The sequence below is a fragment of the Lampris incognitus genome, chromosome 14 (assembly GCF_029633865.1).
Source record: "Lampris incognitus isolate fLamInc1 chromosome 14, fLamInc1.hap2, whole genome shotgun sequence".
Taxonomy (NCBI): domain Eukaryota; kingdom Metazoa; phylum Chordata; class Actinopteri; order Lampriformes; family Lampridae; genus Lampris; species Lampris incognitus.
Window position 1 is genome coordinate 36,799,648 of NC_079224.1, and position 25,157 is coordinate 36,824,804.

Consider the following 25,157-nt stretch of genomic DNA (forward strand, 5'->3'; position numbering starts at 1 on the left):
GTCGACAGGTCCCTGTTAACTTTGTTCTACAGATCTTTTGTTGAATCGGTTATTACTTTTTCTTTTATCAGTTGGTATGCCTCTCTCAATCTTTTATCCGAACTGCTTATCCTGTTCTCAGGGTCGTGGGGATCCTGGAGCCTATCCCAGCAGTCATTGGGCGGCAGGCAGGGAGACACCCTGGACAGGCCACCAGGCCATCACACCCCCCACCACACCACACCACACCACACACACACACACACTCCTAGGGACAATTTAGTATGTCCGAGCTACCTGTCCTACATGTCTTTGGACTGTGGGAGGAAACCGGAGCCCCCAGAGGAAACCCATGCAGACACGGGGAGAACATGCAAACTCCACAGAGAGGACGACCCGGGACAACCGCCAAGTTTGGACTATCCCAGGGCTCGAACCTAGGACCTTCTTGCTGTGAGGCGACCGCGTGAACCACTGCGCCACCGTGCCACCCCCAAGTGTTAGCTTTTACAAGCAAATTCCATCCAAAGGACAGAACAAGTACCCAACAGAAAAGTCTGTCTGATCTATATAACAAACAGATGTTAAGGAAAGCAGAACCCATCCTGTCTGACAGCACCGACCTCCTGCACCTAGAGTTTCAGACCTTGCCTTCTGGTTCCCGCTTCAAATACCCAGTAGTCAAAAACAGTAGATAAAAACACTCCTTCATTCCCTCAGCCATTTCACTGCTAAACTCCAACAGTAAGAGGTAATACCAGCTCCACCTTGATAAACACTGTTAACACTGTTTACTGTTGCATTGCTTTTTGTTGGCTTTGTTCTCCTCACTACACATTGTATTTATTTGCCTATTTGCCTTATGTGTTCTGTGGAGTGTTTGTGTGTTTAAATGTTGCTGCTGCTACACAACAATTGCCCATCTGAGGACAAATAAAACCTACTTGCCTTGATACACTAAACCCGCAGTTTGTCTATAGACCAAACTGATCCACCAACGACACCGCTGCCACCACGCAGCACACTGCCCTTTCCCACCTGTACAAAAGGAATATATGTGAGAATGCTGTTCATTCACTACAGTTCATCATTCAACACCGTCTTCCCCTCAAAGCTCATTGCCTACCCCTGCAACTGGATACTGGACTTTCTGACAGACAGACCCCAGGTTGTGAGAATGGGCAGCATCACCTCCTCCTCACTGATCCTGAACACTGGTGTCCTGCAGGGCTGAATGCTAAGCCCACTCCTGTACTCCCTGCTCACCTATGACTGTGTGGCCCACCACACCCCTAACGCCATCCAAAAGTTTGCTGGTGACACCACCATCCTAAACCTTATCACAGACGGCAACGGGATGGCCCATAGGGAAGAGGTGGAAGCCCTCGTGAGATGGTGCTTGGACAGCAACCTCTTCCTCAACAAAGCCAGAGCGAAACCAAAGAGATGATCCAAGTGTGTCTGCTCCTGAAGCTGTGTCTTCAGTCAACGTACTTCACATACAGGGGGCAGTGCTATAGGCAGAGGCATGGGTGTGGTATGGGTTCCCCAGTCTCACCTATAGTGGCCAACTTGTACATGGAGGAAGTGGAAAAGAGGGCTCTGATGTCCTATCCAGGGACACCACCTAGCCATTGGTTCAGATTTGTGGACAACACCTGGATTAAAATTAAATCTCAGGATGTAGCACGTTTCAGACCACATTAACTCTGTGGACAACCACATCAAGTTCACCAGGGAGGATGCGAAAAATGACAGGTTAGCCTTCTTAGACTGTGAAATTGCAACTGGTGATGGGGACATTTGATTGTTGATGTTTACCATAAACCAACACATATGGAACAGTACTGTATCACACTGTACAACAAAGTACATTCAGTCTTCATTGACTTTTTTTTTTGCACATATTTTCATTACCTTGTTCTTGCACTTTGACTTCTCTTAAGTACTTTTATTTCCCACTTGTGTGTTGAGCCAGCAAAACAAACATTCCATTATAAGAATAAGTGTACACTTGCTTTCATATATGATAAACTTGAAACTCTGATTATTGCAGCAATCAAATCCCATTGAGTTGTATCATGAAGCAGAGAGAAGAGATTTATGCATAAGAAAACCTTTATTTAAAAGCTCTTTCATGAGATCAATTCAATGTTAAATATGCTAACCTTGAATTACTAATGATTCATATTGAATGTAAACGGTGCAAGAAAAAAATGCAGCAATAATCTTTTACATGCAATTTCCATTTTATGTTGAGCTGCTATTGATTTTTCCTTCATACCAGACATTATTACTACATTTCTCTCCTGTTTTTTACCTAGTGACAAACACTGGTAAACCTATAGCAACATTTAAGTATACTCTAGTTTGCTGCAAATATACTAAAACCTTTAAGTGTTGGCTGTCTGTGATGGAGGTTTGATTACATTGTACATAAACACATGCACTAGTATATTAAGCAACATTATTACCGTTTACTTAATTTCTATTATTTTAACCAAAATCCCCTTTAACTCATAGCCAATTAAAGCTACACTCTACTGTTACAGATAATAACATATGGGGAAAAAAAATTAAAACCAAGCTGAACTTAAGTGAGGATTGCTTTTTAAATGCAACCATATTGCCTTCTTCATAGATTTTATTTGCCCATCAGTCCTCAATGTATGGACCAGTGAAACAAAAATCATCATACTATCCATCCATTATCCAAGCCATTTATCTGAAGTTGGGTCACGGATGCTGGAGCCTATCCCAGCAGTCACTGGGCGGCAGGCGGGGAGACACCCTGGACAAGCCGCCAGTCCATCACAGGGCCGACACATTCACACCTAGGGACAATTTAGTGCAGCCGATTCACCTGACCTACATGTCTTTGGACTGTGGGAGGAAACCGGAGCACCCGGAGGAAACCCACGCAGACACGGGGAGAACATGCAAACTCCACACAGAGGATGACCCAGGATGATCCCCAAGGTTGGACTACCCCAGGGTTCGAACCCAGGACCTTCTATCATCATTCTAGTGACCATTTAATTTGGAGAACTCATCGATTAGAGTGCATCCCCATGTAAGGTACTGTAGGCTGAACAAAATACTATCAAATAATAAGTTGGTAAGCAATATCCTGTAGGGTGAATAATGAACTGTAGTTTGATGTTTACAGTCAGCACGCAAAAGTGAAACGATGTTGAATGGTATGTTAGAAGGCAATGTGTGGCAGACTGAACACTGTAAACCATAAGGCTGGTAGCCTACAAGCATGTTTTTATTTCACAATCCAGAGACCTGAGTCAAATTATCCAGTTTATTCTGAATATATGGGTCAATGGTCAAATTCAGGGAAACTAATGCAGGAGATACATTATTTAGACATTGGTTTGGAATCAAAACATCACTGACAGAAAGTGAAAATGGTCACCTGGATTATGAGGAAGTTGCAGGTGGCTACAACATCCGGTATATATCTATTTTTTACTGAACGAACTTCACTAGCAGACAGGGTTGATGGGCACACCCCTCTTAGGTTCGTAGCGTGTGCTCCTGGTAATCATCTTGATGCAGTCTATGATTGGACAGACGCTGAAGCAGAGAGTACAACCAGTGCAGCTGTCGGTCACAAAAGGGAGGTGGGTCTCTGGATCAAATGTTATAGCCTGAGAAGACAGGGACAATGTCTTATTAGCGGCCCGAGTATGCATATAGAGTTTCAGTAAAGCTACAGAGAAAGAAAAACACTAACGACTACAGAAACCAGGGAAGCAAAAAGGGCTGGAGGCCATTAGGGCAGATTGCTACAACTAGCCCAGCATCTCTATAGATGGGCCTCTACCTGCAGGTGCTGGGAAAGGAGCCTGTAACCGCTCACTGTGTCTGAAAGCCCGTAAAGTTTTTTTATCCCCCCGTTCCCCTCCTTTTCTCCCCATTTGTATCTGGCCAATTACCCCACTCTTCCAAGTTGTACCGGTCACTGCTCCACCCCCTCTGCCGATCCAGGGAGGGCTGCAGATTACCACATGCCTCCTCCGATACATGTGGAGTTGCTAGCTGCTTCTTTTCACCTAACAGTGAGGAGTTTCACCAGGGGGACGTAACGCGTGGGAGGATCACGCTATTCCCCCCAGTTCCCCCTCCCACCTGAACAGGTGCCCCGACCGACCAGAGGAGGCGCTAGTGCAGTGACCAGGATGCATATCCACATCCGGCGTCTGACCTGCTGGCACAGCCAATTGTGTCTGTAGGGACGCCCGACGAAGCCGGAGGTAACACGGGGATTCGAACCGGGATCCCCATGTTGGTAGACAACAGAATAGACTGCTATGCTACATGGACACCCCTGAAAGCCTGAAGAGTTTGTTTGTTGGAAAAATGTGGGCATTGCCAAAAAGGGGAGTTTTTATTTATAGACCGTGGACTTATCCCAACATATGTTAAAAGACAATAACTGAGTACAGGGGGAGTGTGATTTTTAATTTGGTCCCCAACAAAATTTGCACAGTACACTGACATCCACTTCCCTCCAAGGGTTTTCCTACCCTGGTCGACTGACTTTATTACAAAAGACAGAAGTAACTGGATCATAATGATAATGCTGAAGACCCAGAGACATAGCAATAAAACCTGTATAGAACTGTAGCACTGAACCTGATTTTCCTATAGAGATGGTGAAGAGAGAAGTAAATGCTAAAACTTGAGCACAGTCCTCAGGCTACACATTGACAAATTTATGAGTCTGTTGCCAGGAAGACAGACAGACTGACTAACAGACAGGTGACAAGACAGACAGACAGACAGACAGACTGACAGACAGGCGGAAAGACAGACTCAAAGACAGGTGGAATGACAGACTGACAGACAGGCGTAAAGACAGACAGACAGACAGGTGGAAAGAGACAGACAGACAGACAGACAGACAGACAGACAGACAGACAGACAGACAGACAGACAGACAGACAGGTGGAAAGACAGACTGACAGACAGGCGGAAAGACAGACAGACAGACAGGTGGAAAGACAGACAGACAGTCTGACAGACAGACTGACAGACAGGCGGAAAGACAGACAGACAGACAGGCGGAAAGACAGACAGACAGACAGGCGGAAAGACAGACCTGATATCCAGAGTCATTACAAGTCATGTAACATTTGCCACAGTTGATGCACATATCCTCATCTATCAGAGCCTGGACCTGAGAATGCAAAGAAGGAATATTCAGATTTACATTTATTTATCTTACTTTTCATTTTATCTTATAATTACAAATATATTGCAATTTTACTGTAAATGTGTTTCAGGTATTTTTAGATTTTTGAGTATTTCATCATTAAAGGAGGATCATTAAAGGATTAAAGGAGTAAAACTGGCCTTACACAAATCAGGTAGAGCGGGGATAATATGGATGCCTAAATAAGTAGATCCTGATCTTATCATATTTTTAATTGCTCCCTCTGTTTGGTTTTTGATAGCAGAATTGTTGTTGTGAGGTGTCAGTAAGTACCAAGAAGCGCTGCACGGCGCGTGTCACATGGCTGTAATGTGTGGGTGTGCCTGTATGTTAAGCTGCTGATGAATGGAGGAATTGGGGTACACACTTTTATTTTCTCAAAGGCCAAGTGCTGGACTTGTCGTGCAAGTGGAAAAACATACACTCAGGATTAAAGCCCCAGCAATACTAACTTGCAACATTTCACTCATTTGCCATTGAATGCCAAGAGTTTGCAAATATTCATACCATTCGAGAACTCTCTAAAGTGATTTTGCCAAATGGCACAACTTCAACTGGAGAGAGGAGACTTATCAGTGAACGCAGCTGGTGTAGCGCTTGGTTTGAATGCAAGTCTGCAGAGTCATGGCCTTCAATGAGATGACCACTGCTCTAAACACTGAACTAAACTCTTGGGAGCTTGAATCCGGTGTGGATGTGTTTTGCCACTTGTGCCTCCACCCGCTGATGGCTGCCTGTCTGTTACGCATGGTTTTTTGCTGTCTAGAAAAATAGCATTGGTGACACTAGCCCCTCATAAACTGTACAGCAATGGAATGCTATTAGCTGATCACCAGCTTAGTTAAAGTAGCCTATTTATTTCCCTGCAGAATTCAAGATATGCTCATAAGTCAGGAGCACTTAACAGTTCTGTCCTTTGGATAGAATTTGCTTGTAAAAGCTAACACTTGGGGGTGGCACAGTGGCGCAGTGGTCAGCGCGGTCGCCTCACAGCAAGAAGGTCCTGCGTTCGAGCCCCAGGTTAGTCCAACTTTGGGGTGGTCCCAGGTCGTCCTCTGTGTGGAGTTTGCATGTTCTCCCCATGTCTGCATGGGTTTCCTCCGGGTGCTCCGGTTTCCTCCCGCAGTCCAAAGACATGTAGGTCAGGTGAATCGGCCGTACTAAGTTGTCCCTAGGTGTGAATGTGAATGTGTGTGTGTGTGTGTGTGTGTGTGATGGCCTGGTGGCCTGTCTAGGGTGTCTCCCTGCCTGCCACCCAGTGACTGCTGGGATAGGCTCCAGCATCCCCGCGACAGCTGGATAAGCGGTTTGGATAATGGTTGGATGGGGTATTTTATCAGTATGGTGCAAAAATCTTGTAATTACTCAAAACATTAATTATCACATATTTTGTACATGTTACGAAGTGTTACTGATGACCTTTATTTCATAATGGGGTTTGAAACATTTTGCACATTTCTGCAAGGTTTCCTTAAGAAAGTGAACCTGCAGCATTGTAAAATTAATGTAACCATATTTAAAATGGAAACCAGTACAAGGTTGCAGGGTACATTGTTTTGTCGATAGCCCACTTCATTGGGAGCTGTGGTGTATAACTACTTCTATTTACAGTGTGTCCTGAGATCACAGAGAGGTGAATCAGTTCATCTGGACACAACGTTTATTGAGAGAAACATTTCGTCACTCATCTAGGTGACCTCTTCAAGCTCAACTGACTGCAGGTGTTGTGTCATCCTCTTGGCCAGTGTCTGTTTGGTTTCCCCAATATACAAGTCACGGCAACCCTCCCGGCATTTAACAGCGTACACCATATTGCTCTTTTTTTGCCGGGGGACCATATCCTCAGGGTGGACTAATTTCTGGAGCAGTGTGTATTGGGGTTTGAAAGCAACTGAGAAACTTAACTGTATAATTCAAATACAAAAACTCATTTATACCTGTTCCTGGTTGTTCAGTTCATGGTATGCTCCAATGTGGCTTAGCGCTCTTGCGATCACATCCTACACACACACACACACACACACACACACACACACACAAAATCAAGTACACAAAATATAACAGTAACAGTATAAGCACTGGAGAAACCCAGTTCTCATGTGAGACTTTTATTTGCTGACTTCTCTTCGGCTTTTAACAAGATGCAACCTCACATTTTGATAGAGCGGCTTGCTTCTTATTTTAATTTACCTGAACAGCTTTTAATGTTGCTTTTAAACTTTTTAACAGGCAACCCAGCAGGTTTTAGTTAATGGAGTTATGTCCAATGTCCTGGTCTCAAACAAGGGCTCACCGCAGGGTTGTGTTCTTTCCCCCCTGCTTTTTATCTTGGAAACAGACAGCTGTAGGTCTTCTAAAGAGGGTTGCTACCTGGTGAAATTCTCTGACGATACCGCATGTTTGTCTCTTCTTCGGGGCTCGGCATCAGATCCCGGTTGTGCCCTACCTGCCTTTGTTGATTGGTGCGATAACTTCCTTGACCTTAATGTATCAAAAACTAAGGAACTTATCATTGATTTTAGGAAGAACAGTGATAAACCCAAAGCTAGCACTATACATGGCGAGGATGTTCTAATTGTTGACACTTATAAGTACTTGGGAACTGTGTTCAACTCCCAACTCAAGTTCAATGTGAACACAGATTCAATTGTCAAGCGTGGACAACAAAGAATTCACTTACTGCAGAAGCTTAACTCCTTTAATGTCTAACACCATCTCATGTATTTTCTACCAGTCATTTATTGAAAGTCTTTTAACTTTTTCCTCTATTTGTTGGTTTAACGGGTTGTCTGTGAAGGACAGGAGTAGCCTAAACAGTATCATTAAGGTCTGCTCCAAAATAATCGGAGTCTAGCAGAGAGACTTGTGCTCCCTCTGGGAGAAACGTGTGGCCCAGAAAGCAAAAGGAATTATTAGCCAATCTGACCACGTCCTGTCTAGTGAATTCACTGTAATGCCCCCAGACCGGCGCTATAAAGCGGCCTCTAGGAAAACGAATCACTATTCTAAGTCCTTCATTCCTTCTGCTATCAGGCTGTTAAATGCTGAGAGTAATCATTTTAAATGAATGCTTTATTTTGTTTTAAACCACAATAGTTGGTTTATACCTTGTTTGTTTTTCACATGGCTTGTGGGCCTGTATGTTCACTGACTGTTGTATTGGAATGTAACGTGCATTGCATCTTAGGATGTATTTATTTATAATTTTAACCTATGCGGATTTTTATCCTTCGCCTGGTCCTTGTGTGAGTCTGCATGCGTGCCAGACGAGGGTGACAGTGTGCATCTCTTGCCCATGTACTGATCTGTCTATTGTCTCTGACATACTGAAGATTGCCACTTGTCTGTGAGTTTGTGTATGGTCTGGGTAGATTTTAAAACTGAATTGCCCTTTTGTGATAAATAAAGTTGTCTAAATCTGAATCTGAAACACAACTGGGGAAAAAAAGGGGGGGGGATCTTCATTGTATAATAAAGTGACGTCCTGGCTGGTCAGAGCTGATTAGATTGATATCTAAAATAAGATTCACTCTTCATAATTGGGTACATACAGTATGGACATGTAGATGTCTAAAACTACCTTTTTGACAAATTAAAAAGTTCACACGAGTTTGTGCAGACCGAAGACTGTGTTCGTACTGTATATATATGTATGTGTCTGTGTTTGTGTGTCACACCTTTACAGCAGGAACAGATTTTTTGGGCTTGTTGACTCCGATGCTGTTGGTTTCCACATCAATACTGGTATAGGTGTCTCTTAGTTTTTTCTTGTACTCAGCAATGGCATCAGTCTTCTGCTTGAGATAGGGGCCAAAGCTAGGCAGGCTCTGTGTACAGACATGCAAGGGCCCATTTACACCAATAATAGAATATACAAACAGTATTCCTGGAAACAAATTTGGCAAAATTTGCATATGGAAAATAATGGTGATAGTGATGATAGTTAGCCCTACTACTACTACTACTACTACGACTAATACTACTACTACTACTACCACCACCACCTTACCTTTCCGACCAGTTCTTCTATTCTGGGAATTGGTTTGCCCTTTTGATGTTTCAGTGTTGGAGGTGACTGGCCATCCCAGTCTCTTAACTCTTCCAGGCTCTTAAGATACAGCAATGCCTTCAGACCTGAAAGAAAGAATGACACAGAAAAAGAAAGAAAGACAGTGAGGAAGACAGCCAGCCAGCCAGGCAGACAGGAAGGCAGGCAGGCAGACAGATAAGTTTTGAAATGGGTAGCAAGTTGAGAATACGCAATCTACAAATGCAACAATAATATGAACTACTACTACAACTACGACTACTACTACTAATATTACTACTACTACTACTTTTGACTGCTCCCATTAGGGGTCACTACAGAGATCATCCATTTCCATTTCTTCCCGTCCTCTGCATCTTCCTCTGTCACACCAGCCACTTGCATGTCCTCCCTCACCACATCCATAAACCTCCTCTTTGGCCTTCCTCTTTTCCTCATCCCTGGCAGCTCCATATTCAGCATCCTTCTCCCAATATACCCAGCATCTCTCCTCCACACATGTCCAAACCATCTCAATCTTGTCTCTCTTGCATTGTCTCAAACCGTCCATCCTGAGCTGTCCCTCTGATATACTTGTTCCAGTGGCTCCAACATAGCTATTTAGTGGTTTGACAGCCTCATAATCCTGACTTTCGGGGGAATATTGAGCTCAATTGGGGCATCATAGTTTAACCATTCCTCACAATGATGGCAATGCCTTCATAACAGCACCAACAGACCAGCTGGATCTTGAGGATTCACACAGACTGTTGTTTGATTGAAAGTAAAGCAAGTATGCACAAATAGAGAAACACGTGGATCCATACCCACACAGTAGTCCTCAATCACTGTAAAGTCCTGATTCTGTACTGCACTGCATACCTGCGGGACAGAGACAGAGACACCGACCACGAGAGATGAGCAAAGGTTCAGAGAGACATAGACAAACAAGCAGAGACAAACAGAAGAAAAGAGTGTGTGTGTTCACAAGGCCGTCACCAACCAAATGAAGTCACCAATTCAAAATTTCTTGACTTGCAGAAATGACTGACAGATCTGAGCTTGTTGCTCTTTGTGATGGATGAAATCTCCCTTTTTTACGTAATTTTGTTCTCTATGTTGCATTGATATTTCTCTCATGTTAAACGCTAGGTCTTTAAAAATGTAAAACAAAGGAGTTTCAGAGTAACGTGGTGGTCTATTCCGTTGTCTACCAACACAGGGATTCTGGTTTGAATCCCGTGTTGCCTCCAGCTTGGTTGGGCGTCCCTGCAGACACAATTGGCCGTGTCTGCAGGTAAGAAGCCGAATGTGGGTATGTGTCCTGGTCGCTGCACTAGCGCCTCCTCTGGTCGGTCGGGGCGCTTGTTCGTGGGGGAGGGAGAACTGGGGGAAATAGCGTGATCCTCCCACGTGCTATGTCCCCCTGGTGAAACTCCTCAATGTCAGGTGAAAAGAAGCGGCTGGTGACTCCACATGTATCGACGGAGGCATGTGGTAGTCTGCAGCCCTCCCGGGATCAGCAGAGTGGCTGGAGCAGCAATGGGGATGGCTCGGAAGAGGGGGGTAATTGCCGAATACAATTGGGGAGAAAAAGAGGGAAAAATACCCCCCAAAAATAAATAAATACATAAATAAATAAGTCAAACAAACCATGGAACAGCCAAAGGTGCGGCATATCTCAACACTATCTCCTTTGTTCAGGTGTTGGTTTAAAGTTAATTTTTCAAACTCACTGACTGACTCAACTTTGTTTGAAAGAAGGCAGGAGTTGTACTAATGGCATCATTACCTGCAGCACCGAGGCCCCAGCGTGGAGGAACTGGAGACCTGCCTCTGCTGAGTCGATGCCACCGGTGGCCAGAATAGGAAAACCAGGAAGTGCTTTGCCAATGGCCGATACTGCCTTGAGAGCTATGGGTCGTATTGCATTACCTGGAAAAGAAAGATGGCATTAGTATCAGTAGAAAACTAGTGGTGACTTGCGGTAACAGTAACAGGGAAATGCTCTGCTGATGGCCGATATCGGTTTCTATCTAATAGCTTGACATCACTGAGATTTATAAATGGATAGTAAGGATGAACCATGTCAAGAAAAAAAATCTGAGTTCTCCACTAACTTTGCTACACAAAGTGTGCACTAAACTATTTTTCCCTCCAAAAAATTGAGTGGCAATCCACTCCGTTTACAATTTTTATCTTTTCTTTAGACAGTGGACAGGTAGAGACAAAAGGTGAGGAGAGTCACAGGAGAAAAGCCTTGACAGGACTGAGTCATAGGTAAACAGGGGCATGCATATATATGTGGCTCAATGAGAGATTGCATCCTTCTCTGTGTAAAAACACTCGAAGAATCTCCACATCGTTCATTAGAGAGGGGTTTTAAACAGGTACTGGCCTGATATCAAACACTAAATGGAGTACTGCACATCTCTAATGAGTGAGTTAGTACATGTTTGAGGTGAAATGATGTTAAACAAATATAACAAAGATTCTCAACATTTAACTATGGTGTGTGTATATGTGTATGCCTGTGTATTCTGAGTGTATGCATGTGTACATGTGCATAAAAGTCTGTAAATGTACCTCTGTGTGTGTTTGTGTGGTCTTCTAAGAAAATCTAGTCTGAACTAATGATATTTATATTGGACGAGATGTGAAAAGTGTGTGTGCAGGCGTGTGTGTGTGTGTGTGCACTGACCAGACACGCCTCCATATGTTGTGCGCTTGCTCCTTCCAACGCCTGGCCAGGGGGATCCATCTGCCTTCAATTCCATCAGGCCTGAGACAGTGTTGGTGGCTGTTACTCCATCTGCCCCGCCTAAAAAAATAAGAAGTCAATAACAAAAACAATATCCACAACAGCAGCAAGGTGTGCCAAATTGGTTTTGCGGGATGATCTGCATCCCTGTTTTCTTATTATGATAAGAGACAGAGTATGAGGAACAGATGGAAAAAGAAAGGGAGTCATAACTGATTTGTCCATCCATCCATTATCCAAGCCGCTTATCCGAATTTAGGTTGCGGGATGCTGGAGCCTATCCCAGCAGTCACTGGGCGCCAGGCAGGGAGACACCCTGGACAGGCCACCAGTCTATGACAAGGCCGAACACATTCACGCCTAGGGACAATTTAGTACGGCCGATTCACCTGACCTACATGTCTTTGGACTGTGAGAGGAAACCTGAGCAGCTGGAGGAAACCCACGCAGACACAGGGAGAACATACAAACTCCACACAGAGGACGACCTGGGATGACTGCCAAGGATGGGCTACCCCAGGGTTCGAACCCAAGAACTTCTTGCTGTGAGGCAACTGTGCTAACCACTGTGCTACCGTGCCGCACCTATAACTGATTACTAAGAAATATACAGGAACATGTGTTGGGGACATGGGTGACAGTTTGCTACATTAGTTATCACATACATCTGCCTCGTTCCTCTATCCATTTTACATCTATTTGTTCCTCTATCAGTCTACCAATGCCTGCATTAAAGATAGAAGACAAGGGCGTCTCGTTGGCGTGGCGGTCTATTCCGTTGCCTACCAATACGGGGCTCGCCAGTTTGAATCCCCATGTTACCTCCAGCTTGGTCGGGCATCCCTACAGACACAATTGGCCGTGTCTGCGGGTGGGAAGCCGGATGTGGGTATGTGTCCTAGTCACTGCACTAGCGCCTCCTCTGGTTGGTCGGGGGTATCTGTTTGAAAGGGAGAAGGAACTGGGGGGAATAGCGTGATACTCCCACGCGCTACGTCCCCCTGGTGAAATTCCTCACTGTCAGGTGAAAAGAAGCAGCTGGCAACTCCACATGTATCGGAGGAGGCATGTGGTAGTCTGCAACCCTCCCCGGCTGGGCAGAGGGGGTGGAGCAGTGACCGGGACGGCTCGGACGAGTGGGGTAATTGGCTGAATACAATTGGGAAGAAAAAGGGGGGGAAAATCCAAAAAAGAAAAAAGATAGAAGACAAAGGTATACTTAAGTTGAGATGAGGTGTGTCCTACCTTCATGAGCAGCCTTGGCGATGTCAACAATGTTGGTGACATTTGGTGTTAGTTTGGCAAAAAATGGAATAGAAATGGCTGCACGCAACCATCGACAAATGTTACGCACCAACTCTGGGTCCTGAACACACACACACACACACACACACACACACACACACACACACACACACACAATACACAGTCGATGATGCCGATATGGAAGAAGATATCCCTTTCATATGCATGTATATGGTGAATTTTTTTTACTGTGTGTGTCTATTGGTGTCTGTATGTGTGTGTGTGTGTGTGTGTGTGTGTGTGTGTGTGTGTGTGTGTGTGTGTGTGTGTCTACCTGCCCACAGGCCAGCCCCATTCCTCTCTCTCCCATGCCATGAGGACAAGACAGGTTCAGCTCCAACGCGTCAGCTCCAGATGCCTAGACACACACACACATTTTCGTTGTTTAGAGTTTCAGTTTTAGCTTAATTTACATATGATGCTGCACCATTGGCGATGCCTGAGTATGGGTGTCATATTGCTGGCAGGTTGAGGCTGCGATGCGTATTTTTACCTCTGCCATCTTGGCCAGTTCAGTCCAGTCAGTCTTGTTATAGGCACACATTATACTGGAGATCACCACCTGAGGGGGGGGGGAGGAGGGACAGAGAGAGAGAGAGAGAGAGAGAGAGAGAGAGAGAGAGAGAGAGAGAGAGAGAGAGAGAGAGAGAGAGAGCGAGCGTTTGAGGAGTATACAACATAGAGGTTTGTTTGCTTTTTTCCAACATAAGCGTTATCAAAGTTATTAAGAAGCCATCTGCCAGTTAAGTTACTCTCTTCAATCTTCTTCTGATACTGAGGACTTCAAACATGAATATGTCAGTCCCATATAACATATTGTGTGCTGTTGTGTGTAGTTTAACCATATCAATATATTCTTTTGAATAAAATATGTCAAACTGCATCCTGCTACAATTACACTGGATAACGAAGAGTTTGCTTCCTGAACATTTTTTGGGTGCATTTTATGGATTTTGGGCTGCTGATCACGTAAATCCCCTTAAACTTTTCCTATAACATAAACATATGTTTGTGATTTCCCATCATATTTTAAGTCTACGAGGATAATTCTTTTATTTTGAGATACTTAATTGATCCCTGTGGGGAAATTACGCTCTGCATTTAAGCCATCCTAGCTGTGTAGCTAGGAGCAGTGGGCAGCCGCCCTGCAGCACCCGGGGACCAACTCCAGTTTGTCTTGCCATGCCTCAGTCAGGGGCACAGACAGGAGCATAAACCCTAACATGCGTGTGTTTTTGATGGTGGGGGAAACTGGAGCACCTGGAGAAAACCCACCGCAGACACAGTGTGCCCACATATTGGCCACAAAGCAAGCTGTTTTGGTCAGTCCAAGCATGCCTGTTCGAGCCCAGGACCTTCTTGCTGTGAGGAAACAGCGCTAACCACTGCGCCACCATGCCACACAAGATGCAGTTTGATGCACATGTTCTTCAGGCAGTAGCATAGTGAGTATACTTAACAATAGGATTTAATGTCTTCAGGAAGATTTAATACAGCAGAAATGTCGTCAATGTTGCAACAGCTGCGATACATTGTTACATCTGTGGCGAGGATGCGCTTAAGGCCCAAAGACGCACCATGACTGCACTTATTAGGAAATCCTATGTGCTCTACTTTGGATGCAAAATTGGTGATCAAGAGAAACCCCGGGCTCCTCACATTCGTTGTGCAACATGTGCAGTCAACCTGAGAGCTTGGCTCAGAGGTACTTGCAAGTCAATGCCACTTGCAGTCCCAATGTAATGGCAAGAACAGAAGGATCACGTGACAGACTGCTACTTCTGTCTGACCAATGTATCTGGCATCTCTACCAAAAATAAGAAATCTATTGAATACCCCAATCTGCCTCAGCCATGAGACCAGTGCCATATGAGACCAGTGCCATATGAGCCAGTACCGAAGCCACCAGAGACATGGAGCCTAGATGATGAAGATGCCACAATGCATGAACCAGATGTGGAAAATGACACTGATCCAGATGCTGTACCCCTTATGCCTGGTTATCCTCATCTGCTGACAGCCAGAATTAAATGACCTGGTCAGGGACTTAAAATTTGTCAAAAGCTAAAGCAGAACTACTTGTTTCATGTCAAAGAAGGTTGAATCAGTTCATCTGGATACAACGTCTATTGACAGATACGTTTCATCACTCATCTAATGCCCCTTTTCCACTACATGGTACTGGCTCAACTCGATAAGGGCACACTGTAAACATAGCTTGAGTTAACTCCTTTCAAGGTCCATGACTTACTTTATGCATTAAAACATGAAGGGAAAGTATGGATATAATTATGAAAAAATGAATTAACCTAACAATTCTTAGTCAAGTTATGTATGTCGTATATGTCTGAATCGCAAGCCATTATGTAAATATCCATTATCCAAGCCATTTAACCCAATTAGGGTCGCGGGATGTTGGAGCCTATCCAAGTAAGCTCAAACTCATTAAATGTGCCACCATGATCAAGCCATGTGACTCGCATCCCCCACCCCTGGGTACTAATGTCATTAACTTCTACCAAAACCTAAAATTGATTCATATGATTTGATGTCAGTTTAGTAATAAACAGCCCCAGCATCCCCGCGACCCTGAGAGCAGGATAAGCGGGTTTGAATAATGGCCTGCAATCGTTGCTCCGCCCCCCTTTTTCTCCCCAATTGTACTTGGCCAATTACCCTACTCTTCACATCCAGCTTCCCACCTGCAGACACGACCAATTGTGTCTGTAGAGACGCCCGACCAAGCCAAAGGTAACACGAGGATTCGAACCGCCGACCCCCGTGTTGGTAAAAGCAATCATTGCTGGTTGACGTAAAACACATCACTATGCATCACTACTGGTGCTCTAGCGCGGGAATGTCATCCCAGACACCAGATTTAAAACTCTGGCACAATGCGAAATACAGAGCTTTACCTGGCAGGGACAGGCTCAATCAGCATTGTGTGAACTCTTTTGGCAAGGACTTGAATGTCACGGATGTTCGTTTATATGTAAATGTCTCACACTCTAGCTTTATGAAAGTTGTTGTGGTTCTGTCAGAGCAGAACCAACACAGATGGACAACTTACATTTTTTGGGAAGTCCCGCTTGAGCTCAGCTACTGTCTGACACCAATAGGCAGCCGTCTTCTCACTGATGAGCTCGATGTTGAGGAAAGAGCCCTGGCCTGGTCCAAACAAATGGCTTGAGGTGGTCCCACGCACTATACGAGGAGACACATTGGTCACCAGGTCCTTGAAAAGGACAGGGAGAGACAGAGAGACAGAGAGACAATAAGACAGGAAACAGTGAATGGGAAAGACGGAAAGGCAGCGATGTGGGGGAAGCAAGAAGAAGGAAGCACTTTTAAAAACTTATGTCATTCACGGCTACACGCTAAGACTTCAACATGAATGTGTGCAATGGCATGCCTAAAGGGAGCGTTCAAGTGCACCTTGTCCAGTCCAAATGTTTTGGTCAGAGCGAAGCCCCATCCTTGTTCAAATGCTCTTCTGATCATTGCTGCGCTGGTGGTGGGAGGAGCAGACGCCAGACCAAACGGATTGGGAAACTTAATCCCACAAACCTCAACACTGATGTCCACTTCATCTATAGCACTGTAGAACAATGGTAGCTTGGGAACTGAGTCCACCATCTGTCCATACAGGGACTAGAGAGAGCGTGGGAAGGGGACAAAAAAATCAGATTTGAATTACTTAGACTACAGTATTCCTTGGACAAGATGTGAACACTGCTGATTCTTCAGCATGTTTTTAAGTGATGTGCATGAATTCAGAAACAAAAGCTAACAGTCTGCTTGTTTGCCCCATATTCCTCTTGATGGTTTCAAAAGTGTAAACTGTTCAACATGAGCTCCCTGCACCAATACTTCAGGTGTAACACTGGCCAGCTCAAGCTTGGTGTACTTATATGAAGCATCCTGGCCTCCTCAGGTGCTTTGGATAAGTCAAGAGGAAGATAAATAATAGTAACAATGGATTACATTTCTAAAGCACGTTATCTAGACACCCAAAGCGCTTCACAGTCAAGAAGGAAACTCGCCTCATCCACCATCAATGTGTAGCACCCACTGGGTGATGCACAGAAGCCATTTTGCACCAGAATGCTCACCACACAGCTTGTGGTGGAGAGGGAGGAATCACTGAACGAATTAAACAGGGGGATGATTAGGTGACCAGATGGAGAGAGCCAGGTTGGGAATTTTACCAGGACACTGGGGACCCCCTACTCTTTACAATAAGTGCCATGGGATCTTTAATGACCACAGCGAGCCAGGACCTCGGTTTAACGTCTCATCCGAAGGACAGCATCTTCTACAGCTCAGTGTCCCTGTCACTGCACTGGGATTTTTGTTGTTTATTAGGACCAGAGGGAAGACTGCCCTCTACTGGCCTAACACCACTCCCAGCAGCAACTAATTTTTCCTAAGAGGTCTCCCATCCAAGTACTAGCCAAGCCCACACCTGCTTAGCTTCCATCATTCAGCAGAGCCAGGGTACATGTTGGTATGACTGCCAGCAAATCCTTTACATTTACCACTCTTGAGAAAGATGTCCCTGTTAATCCTTTATTGCCACAATTGGCAGCTGGGTAAACAGCAATGATTTCAAATACCCCCCCCCCAAAAAGGATGGAAGGAACAAATGAACTAACCTTTTATTGCCAACACTGAACAAGTTAGCTACTGATGAGATTACCAAAATCCTTCATATCCTCTCGAATCTGAGGACTTGATATAATACAACTGGTCAACCAGTTCATCTAATTGGTCAGTTGTGTGGTAAGATGTAACTTGTCTCCTTCAGTGCCCCTATTCTAAAATGATGCACTTCCATTACTGGGTTTCATACCAGACTTAAAAAAAAAAACAGGGCTTAATGAAGGTTTCTAAACTTAAAAGGACCATCTTTATTTCCATTTGATTGCTAAAAGATCAACAACAGTTCAATGTCCCAAACTAAGACTTTTGATTATTTATACTTACATTATTTTTATATTGTTATATTTATATTATATTATTATATATAATAAATAATAATTATAAAATATAATTAGAATATATAATTATATAATTTATACTATATTATAATTATTATAATAATACATATTATTATTGTTATTTATTATTTATATATTATATTCAGAAAAGCGCTATATAAATGTATTGATTATCATTTTCATTATTATTATTATTATTATTATTATTTACCTGTATATATCTGTGAATATGCCAGGAGGCCTGTTTGCCATCATTGACAGATTCCACAGTGGTGTTAGCCAGACCAGCAATGTCTCCCCCTGCGAATACCCAGGGTTCACTGGTCTGCATGGTGTCTGTGTCCAGCTCTGGAGTACCCCAGCGGTTCAGCTTTATGGGAGCCATGGCCTCAGTCACTGCGCATACACCAGAGAGAGATCTGATAAATGTATTGAAGCCAGCAATTCAGTTTTAGGAATAAAGCTGCAAATATTTTGCAGGTTATTACTCAAATTATAATAGGTACTTTGAGAAGCAGAGCCGTAAACAAACGTCTCTGTTACTGCAAAAAAAAAAAAACTAATAGGTAAACACATAAATTCAGTATAAATACTGACACAGATAAGTATGTTGTTGTACATGTACTTTCAATTCCCTAAATTTTGGAGGCTGAATTTTTTCAACTTAAAAGACTGAAAATTTTTTGCACTACAACACTGTCTGTCAATACTACTGAGAAATACCTTGGGAATGAATGTCTCCTCATTTGCTAATGAACTGGGGTTTAAAATTTTATTTTAAAATGAGTGATTTGAAAGTTGTTTGAGGCCAACTTTTGTGATAAATGGCTCTGAAGGGTTTAATGATTCAATATACAGACAACAACAGAGCAGGACAGACAGACAGACAGACAGACAGACAGACAGACAGCTAGCTAGCTAGCTGGCTAGATAGATAGATTTTTTTTTTTAGTTTTCCGCCTTTTTCTCCCCAATTGTCGTTGCCAAATACCCTATTTTCCAAGCCGCCCCGGTTGCTGCTCCACCCCCTCTGCCGATTCGGGGAAAGCTGCAGACTACCACGTGCCTCCTCCAATACATGTGGAGTTGCCAGCTGCTTCTTTTAACCTAATAGTGAGGAGTTTCACCAGGGGGATGTAGCGCATGGGAGCATCACGTTATTCCCCCCACCCCCGCCCAGGCTGACCAGAGGAGGAGCTAGTGCAGCGACCAGGACACATACCCACATCCGGCGTCCCACCTGCAGACACAGCCAATTGTGTCTGTAGGGACACCCAGCCAAGCCGGAGGCAACATGGGGAAGACAGACAGATAGACAGACAGACAGACAGACAGACAGACAGACAGACAGACAGATAGACAGATAGATAGATAGATAGATAGATAGATAGATAGATAGATAGATAGATAGATAGATAGATAGATAGATAGATAGATAGATAGATAGATAGATAGATAGATAGATAGATAGATAGATAGATAGATAGATAGATAGATAGATAGATAGATAGATAGATAGATAGATAGATAGATAGATAGATAGATAGATAGATAGATAGCGAGATAAATAGCGAGATAGATAGATATTTACCTTGCGGGTCATTGAGCATAGAGCCAAAGGCGCTAATGATGTAATCAGCTTTTAACTTGACAATTTGCTCCTCATCCTCCAGCCAATCACCTTCCTCCGTCTGCTCTGTGCGACACAACAGTAGGCCAGAAACACGGCCGTTTTTCAAAATGACCTCACGAGGAGACACGAAGGGAAGGAACTCACACCTCTCCTCCTTAGCAAGCTCCATCTGAAAGAGAAGAGGAGTAGGAGAGGAGATTAATCCATCCATCCATCCATCCGTCCATCAATTTATCCATCCATCCATCCATCCATCCATCCGTACCTCCTCAGGAACAGCTCGGATGTTAGTAAACCCCTTCCTGAAGCAGACAAAGACTCTCTTGGCTCCACAGCGCAGGGCTGATGTAGCACAGTCAAATGCTGTGTCTCCTGCCCCTAAAACTATCACCACTCCATGAAGCTGGGGGAGAGTCGAGCGACAGCTACACATCCCTGAGAGACAGAGAGAGAGAGAGACAGACAGAGACAGAAACAGAGAGAGAGAGCGATATGGAAGAAAATTTAAAAAAATTAGGATGAGAGTCGACGCTTCATTTACTGTTAGGAGATGAGTAGTGGTGGTGAGGAGGAGGATGGAAACTAGCTCAAGTTCATGTTTACTGACTGCCAAGTAAGTTTACACATAGTAGGAATTCATGACTTATGTATGGTTAGCATAAAGAAAAATAGACTTAGACTGCTTTTATTTGTCATTGCCTTATATGCATGTCTCATACATACAAGAAAATGAAATTATGTTTCACAAGGACCTCAGTGCCACATAAAAACAAGTAACACACAATAAATATTAAAAACAAAAAGTGCATTAAAAACAAGAATTACTTCACAGACCTAAACATCACAAGCACACCTGACACAGACAGTAAAAATACATGACCACAGCCTTTTAACGGTAAAACAAGAAAAAAACTAAGAACATCTTACATCACCAAAAAGTGTGTGGAAATATCTAATTAATCTAGTTAGGATATAAGATATAAAATAACTAAATAAAAAGAAAGAGAGACATACAGATAAACAGACAGCTTGACAGACACAGACTGCATGCATGCTTAAATGTATAGCAAATCATTGTTTGTGTGTATTACCTGGCTTGCTGGCTGTTGCCACCATGGGCAAAAAGTCTTTGGAGGTGAAGAATCCTTGTTCTACAGTTAAACCATGGAAGATTGTAGCCCTGTTGGCCTGAGGAAGACCTATAGAGTGACAGTGAGAGGAAAAAACAACACCGACAGAGAGAGAGACATGGAGTGAGAGAGAGAGACAAAAATTGAACATAGTACAGACTATGGATATATCGATAAAGCATTTCCTACTGCATAGTTTTATGTGAACGATGACATCTCAAAGCATCAAACCCATAAACATCATCATTCTGATATTTCACCATGTTTCCTAGTTAGCCTTTTTGCATGTATTTACATGCAAAAATATAAGTAGTATACTTACATTTACAGTATTTACATGCAAAAATATAAGTCAGGAAATGAAGTTTGGACTTGGCCCTTTATCACTCAGTTATGGTACAAATATTTGGGCGATAAATGTAGAATTAAACCATCTACCATTGAGACATCATGCTGCTGCTGCTGCAGAGATTCAACAGCAGGTCTTTAAGTAGTAAAATTATATTATATTAAATGACTACAGGCAGTTAGACTATTACTATGACTATTAATGCTTAATACTGTCAAATAAATCCAACCATTGCGTATATACTGTACTGTACATTGTATGTATACTGGTACTCTCTGTCATGTCCATCTACTTCAGGCATGTATGTAAGTAACCTGCTAACATCTATTTCAGCATCTCTGATATATTCTCTGTACCATTGCACTTTATCACCTCTTACTTTGCATATATAAGTCAATCAATGTGTATATATCTGAAGATTGTAGTGCTGTTATTCTATGTTAAGTACACTGAGAGAGCCATGAAACTGGAGTGACATGTATTACACATACATTCCATGTATGTGTAATACATGGAATGGCCACCTACATGGCCAATAAATATGATTCTGATTCTGATAATGTTCAGCGGGAAACAAACTTTTCAAAGACCTCACACAGACTTCACCTGTACTTACCAATACCGATGAAGACTGCCTTGAATCCTTCCTTTTTCAGGGAAGTCAGATTCATGCCATTAACACCTAGACCCTTTTCACACATGACCTGGATCACACACACACACATACACACACACACACACACACACACACACAAACACACACACACAATTACAAGCATAAACACAAATGAAAAAACACATCATCATCATCATCGTCGTCGTCGTCATCATCCTTCAACCACAGTCGAGCATGCATTCACAACGTCACGCCAGTATTCTCTGTTTTCCATTTGATTTGGTAGGTCTTTAAAATTTATTCAAAAATCACATAGTAATTTGCTTGGCTGGAAATCACCTAAGAGGTCCTACTTTATTACCTACCATATTACTGATTAATAGTATCAGACAAGACAATATACTTATTATAATAAAACAATGCTGAAATAAATATACTGATCATAGTAAAAAGCTGTATCAATGTGTACGGTAATCAACAGGAACAAATGTAGTAAACTTGGTCAGTGATTCAAGGCCCCGTCGGATTGCATTTTGTCAAGTGATCTTTAGAGTTTCCCGATTTGGGGTGTCTGGGTAGCATAGCGGTCTATTCCATTGCCTACCAACATGGGGGTCGCCAGTTCGAATCCCCATGTTACCTCTGGCTTGGTCGGGCATCTGTACAGACACAATTGGCCATGTCTGCGGGTGGGAAGCCAGATGTGGGTACGTGTCCTGGTCGCTGCACTAGCACCTCCTCTGGTCGGTCAGGGCACCTGTTCAGGGGGGAGGGGGAACTGGGGGGAATAGCGTGATCCTCCCACGGGCTACGTCCCCCTGGTGAAAATCCCCACTGTCAGGTGAAAAGAAGCGGCTGGTGACTCCACATGTATCAGAGGAGGCATGTGGTAGTCTGCAGCCCTCCCCGGATTGGCAGAGGGGGTGGAGCAGCAACTGGGATGGCTCGGAAGAGTGGGGTAATTGGCCAAGTACAATTGGGGAGAAAAGGGGGGAAAATTTTCCAAAAAAAAAAATTCACGATTTTCAAAAACAGTAGCCTATATTATTGAATCAATGTTTATCTATATTATTGAATATTTATATTTCATTTCATCATCACAATTTTGATAAAGGAAAAAAACCCTGATTGTTGGCAGCGGTGCATCAATACACCATTGTGGGATATTTCACTGCAATATTATTGCCCACCCCCGTCCATCTTATTGGAAATTTGGCTTTTATGTGTGTCTGTGAATTTGTGTCTTTATGCATATGCAATAATTCAGGTTAAAAAAAACCCAAAGAAAGTTGAATCAGTTCATCTGGACACATTGTCCAGATGAACTGATTCAACTTTGACCTGTGAATTTGTGCTACGCAATCAAAGACCTGTACTCTGCCCAGGTTGACTGCATTGTTTACATGGTTGATACAGCTTGTAGTGAGATGTCACTGACCCATGTTTTTGTATAAACATTCATGTATGATATTAGAAAAGTGCAATGTCCAACACCCCTAAAGTAGTTTCTACAAATGGAAAGCAGAGAGACGTCCTTATCCTAGAGATCAATGTCTCCATTTGAACATTAACTTTCTTTGCATGTTTGTAAGCTAGTTTCCTCATATGCAGTAGCCTTGAACATGTTCACAAACCTGCTATTACAGCATGTGAGCCAAAAAGGTTATTTAAGAAAAGGAAAAAAATTAATAGTATATTGTTTTTCAATCTCTGCTGTAATTGTAGGCAGGCGATGATGCACTATTTTGCCCTTATTTGTCAGTAAACCTTTTTGGACTCGAACATAATAGTATTCTGAATGTGATTTGATTTAGAAAACTGAAAAAAAAGGCCTTGAAAATGCGTGCCTCTTAGTGTGTGTGTGTGTGTGTGTGTGTGTGTGTGTGTGTGTGTGTGTGTGTGTGTGTGTGTGTGTGTGTGTGTGTGTTTGTGTGTGTTTACATGACATATCATTACCTTGATTCCCAGGTCTTTCATAAGGTTGAGCTCAAACTCAACGGCCTCGTGGGGCAAACGGAACTGAGGGATCTCTGAGGTGCTGCAGGGGAAGTAGACAGGTTTACATCAGATGGTTTAAAATGTAACCTAACCCTGATCCATTTAAGTGAGTTTACTGACATCTGCAGGTTAAAAACAATGTAAAGGTTTAAAACAGGTCAGGCTGGTCTTGGTATTCTGTGATGTTAGCATAGCAGGCTAAACACAGCTGCAGCTAATAACATTAATAATGGGTCTGTTTGATTTCGGTGTGGCAGCCCAGCACACCCATCAGTATCAACAGACACTAACACTAACAACTGTCAATAGTACCACCAATGCTGTTTTTTCTGGCACACCTACATTCAACAGACCCATTATTCATGTTTTTAGATGCAGTGTTTATCCCACTATGCTTACATCAGAGAACCAATACAAGTCTGGCAAGTTTTTAACATGTAGATGTCAGCAGTAAGTGTAAAATTGTTTATGTAAAAGTTAATTGTTAATTAATCTGAAATTATTTAACCAACTACTGCTTTAACTAAAAATCTAGAGATGTTATCAATAGACACACTCAGCAGTTTTATAATGTGCATTCCAAAAACATACAACCCTTGTGCAACCCTTAAGACTGCTTGTAGTAGTAGTAGGTACGTTTAATAATTTTACCTCAGTCCTCCAATGTACTTTTGTTTCTCAAAGATGGTGATGTTATCATATCCAAGGCGAGCCAAGAAAGAAGCACAGCTGATTGACGCAGGGCCACAGCCAATCAGAGCAATAGGGGCGTGATAAGACTCTGGCATCTCGCTGGGCGGTGGCAGCTCAGGGTTCCTAACCTGAGGGATGCCCATCTTACTGAAGACCTAAAAAAATAATAGAAATAGTACCAGGAGTATGTGAACACACATACACGAACATGCGGTTGAATAGTGTTGAAAGCTGTGTCTTTGTTAGGTCACAATTATCCACAAAAATGCGTTGATGCATACTCAATAATCCAGGTAAGGAAATCCCAGAAGTTGAATTGGTTCATCTGGACACAACGTTTATTGGGGGAAATGTGTCATCACTCATTTTAGTTACTTTTTTAATCTCAACTGACTGCAGGTATCCCCACCCTTATAAACAATACAGTGGCATATTCAAC

General features: G+C 43.1%; 1 protein-coding gene across 2 annotated transcripts in view; it reads right to left on the reverse strand.

Moving 5' to 3' along the window:
• Window positions 1-1,907: 1,907 nt before the first annotated feature.
• Window positions 1,908-25,157, reverse strand: part of dpydb (dihydropyrimidine dehydrogenase b) — a 36,448-nt gene continuing 13,198 nt past the window's right edge. The window contains exons 6-25 of one of the 2 annotated variants that reach the window (XM_056292837.1): window positions 24,677-24,873; window positions 23,984-24,065; window positions 22,028-22,115; window positions 21,024-21,131; window positions 20,198-20,367; window positions 19,891-20,101; window positions 18,511-18,695; window positions 16,735-16,950; window positions 16,370-16,534; window positions 13,793-13,861; window positions 13,574-13,657; window positions 13,240-13,360; window positions 11,935-12,054; window positions 11,026-11,168; window positions 10,061-10,115; window positions 9,216-9,340; window positions 8,884-9,033; window positions 7,144-7,206; window positions 5,093-5,170; window positions 1,908-3,638 (exon numbers count right to left, since the gene is read on the reverse strand). In XM_056292837.1, coding sequence (XP_056148812.1) covers window positions 3,474-3,638; window positions 5,093-5,170; window positions 7,144-7,206; window positions 8,884-9,033; window positions 9,216-9,340; window positions 10,061-10,115; window positions 11,026-11,168; window positions 11,935-12,054; window positions 13,240-13,360; window positions 13,574-13,657; window positions 13,793-13,861; window positions 16,370-16,534; window positions 16,735-16,950; window positions 18,511-18,695; window positions 19,891-20,101; window positions 20,198-20,367; window positions 21,024-21,131; window positions 22,028-22,115; window positions 23,984-24,065; window positions 24,677-24,873 — 2,595 coding nt within the window. In that variant the 3' untranslated portion in view covers window positions 1,908-3,473. Of the gene's footprint in view, window positions 3,639-5,092; window positions 5,171-7,143; window positions 7,207-8,883; window positions 9,034-9,215; window positions 9,341-10,060; window positions 10,116-11,025; window positions 11,169-11,934; window positions 12,055-13,239; window positions 13,361-13,573; window positions 13,658-13,792; window positions 13,862-16,369; window positions 16,535-16,734; window positions 16,951-18,510; window positions 18,696-19,890; window positions 20,102-20,197; window positions 20,368-21,023; window positions 21,132-22,027; window positions 22,116-23,983; window positions 24,066-24,676; window positions 24,874-25,157 lie in introns of those variants that run through there. The other variant, XR_008811338.1, reaches the window with a different exon arrangement.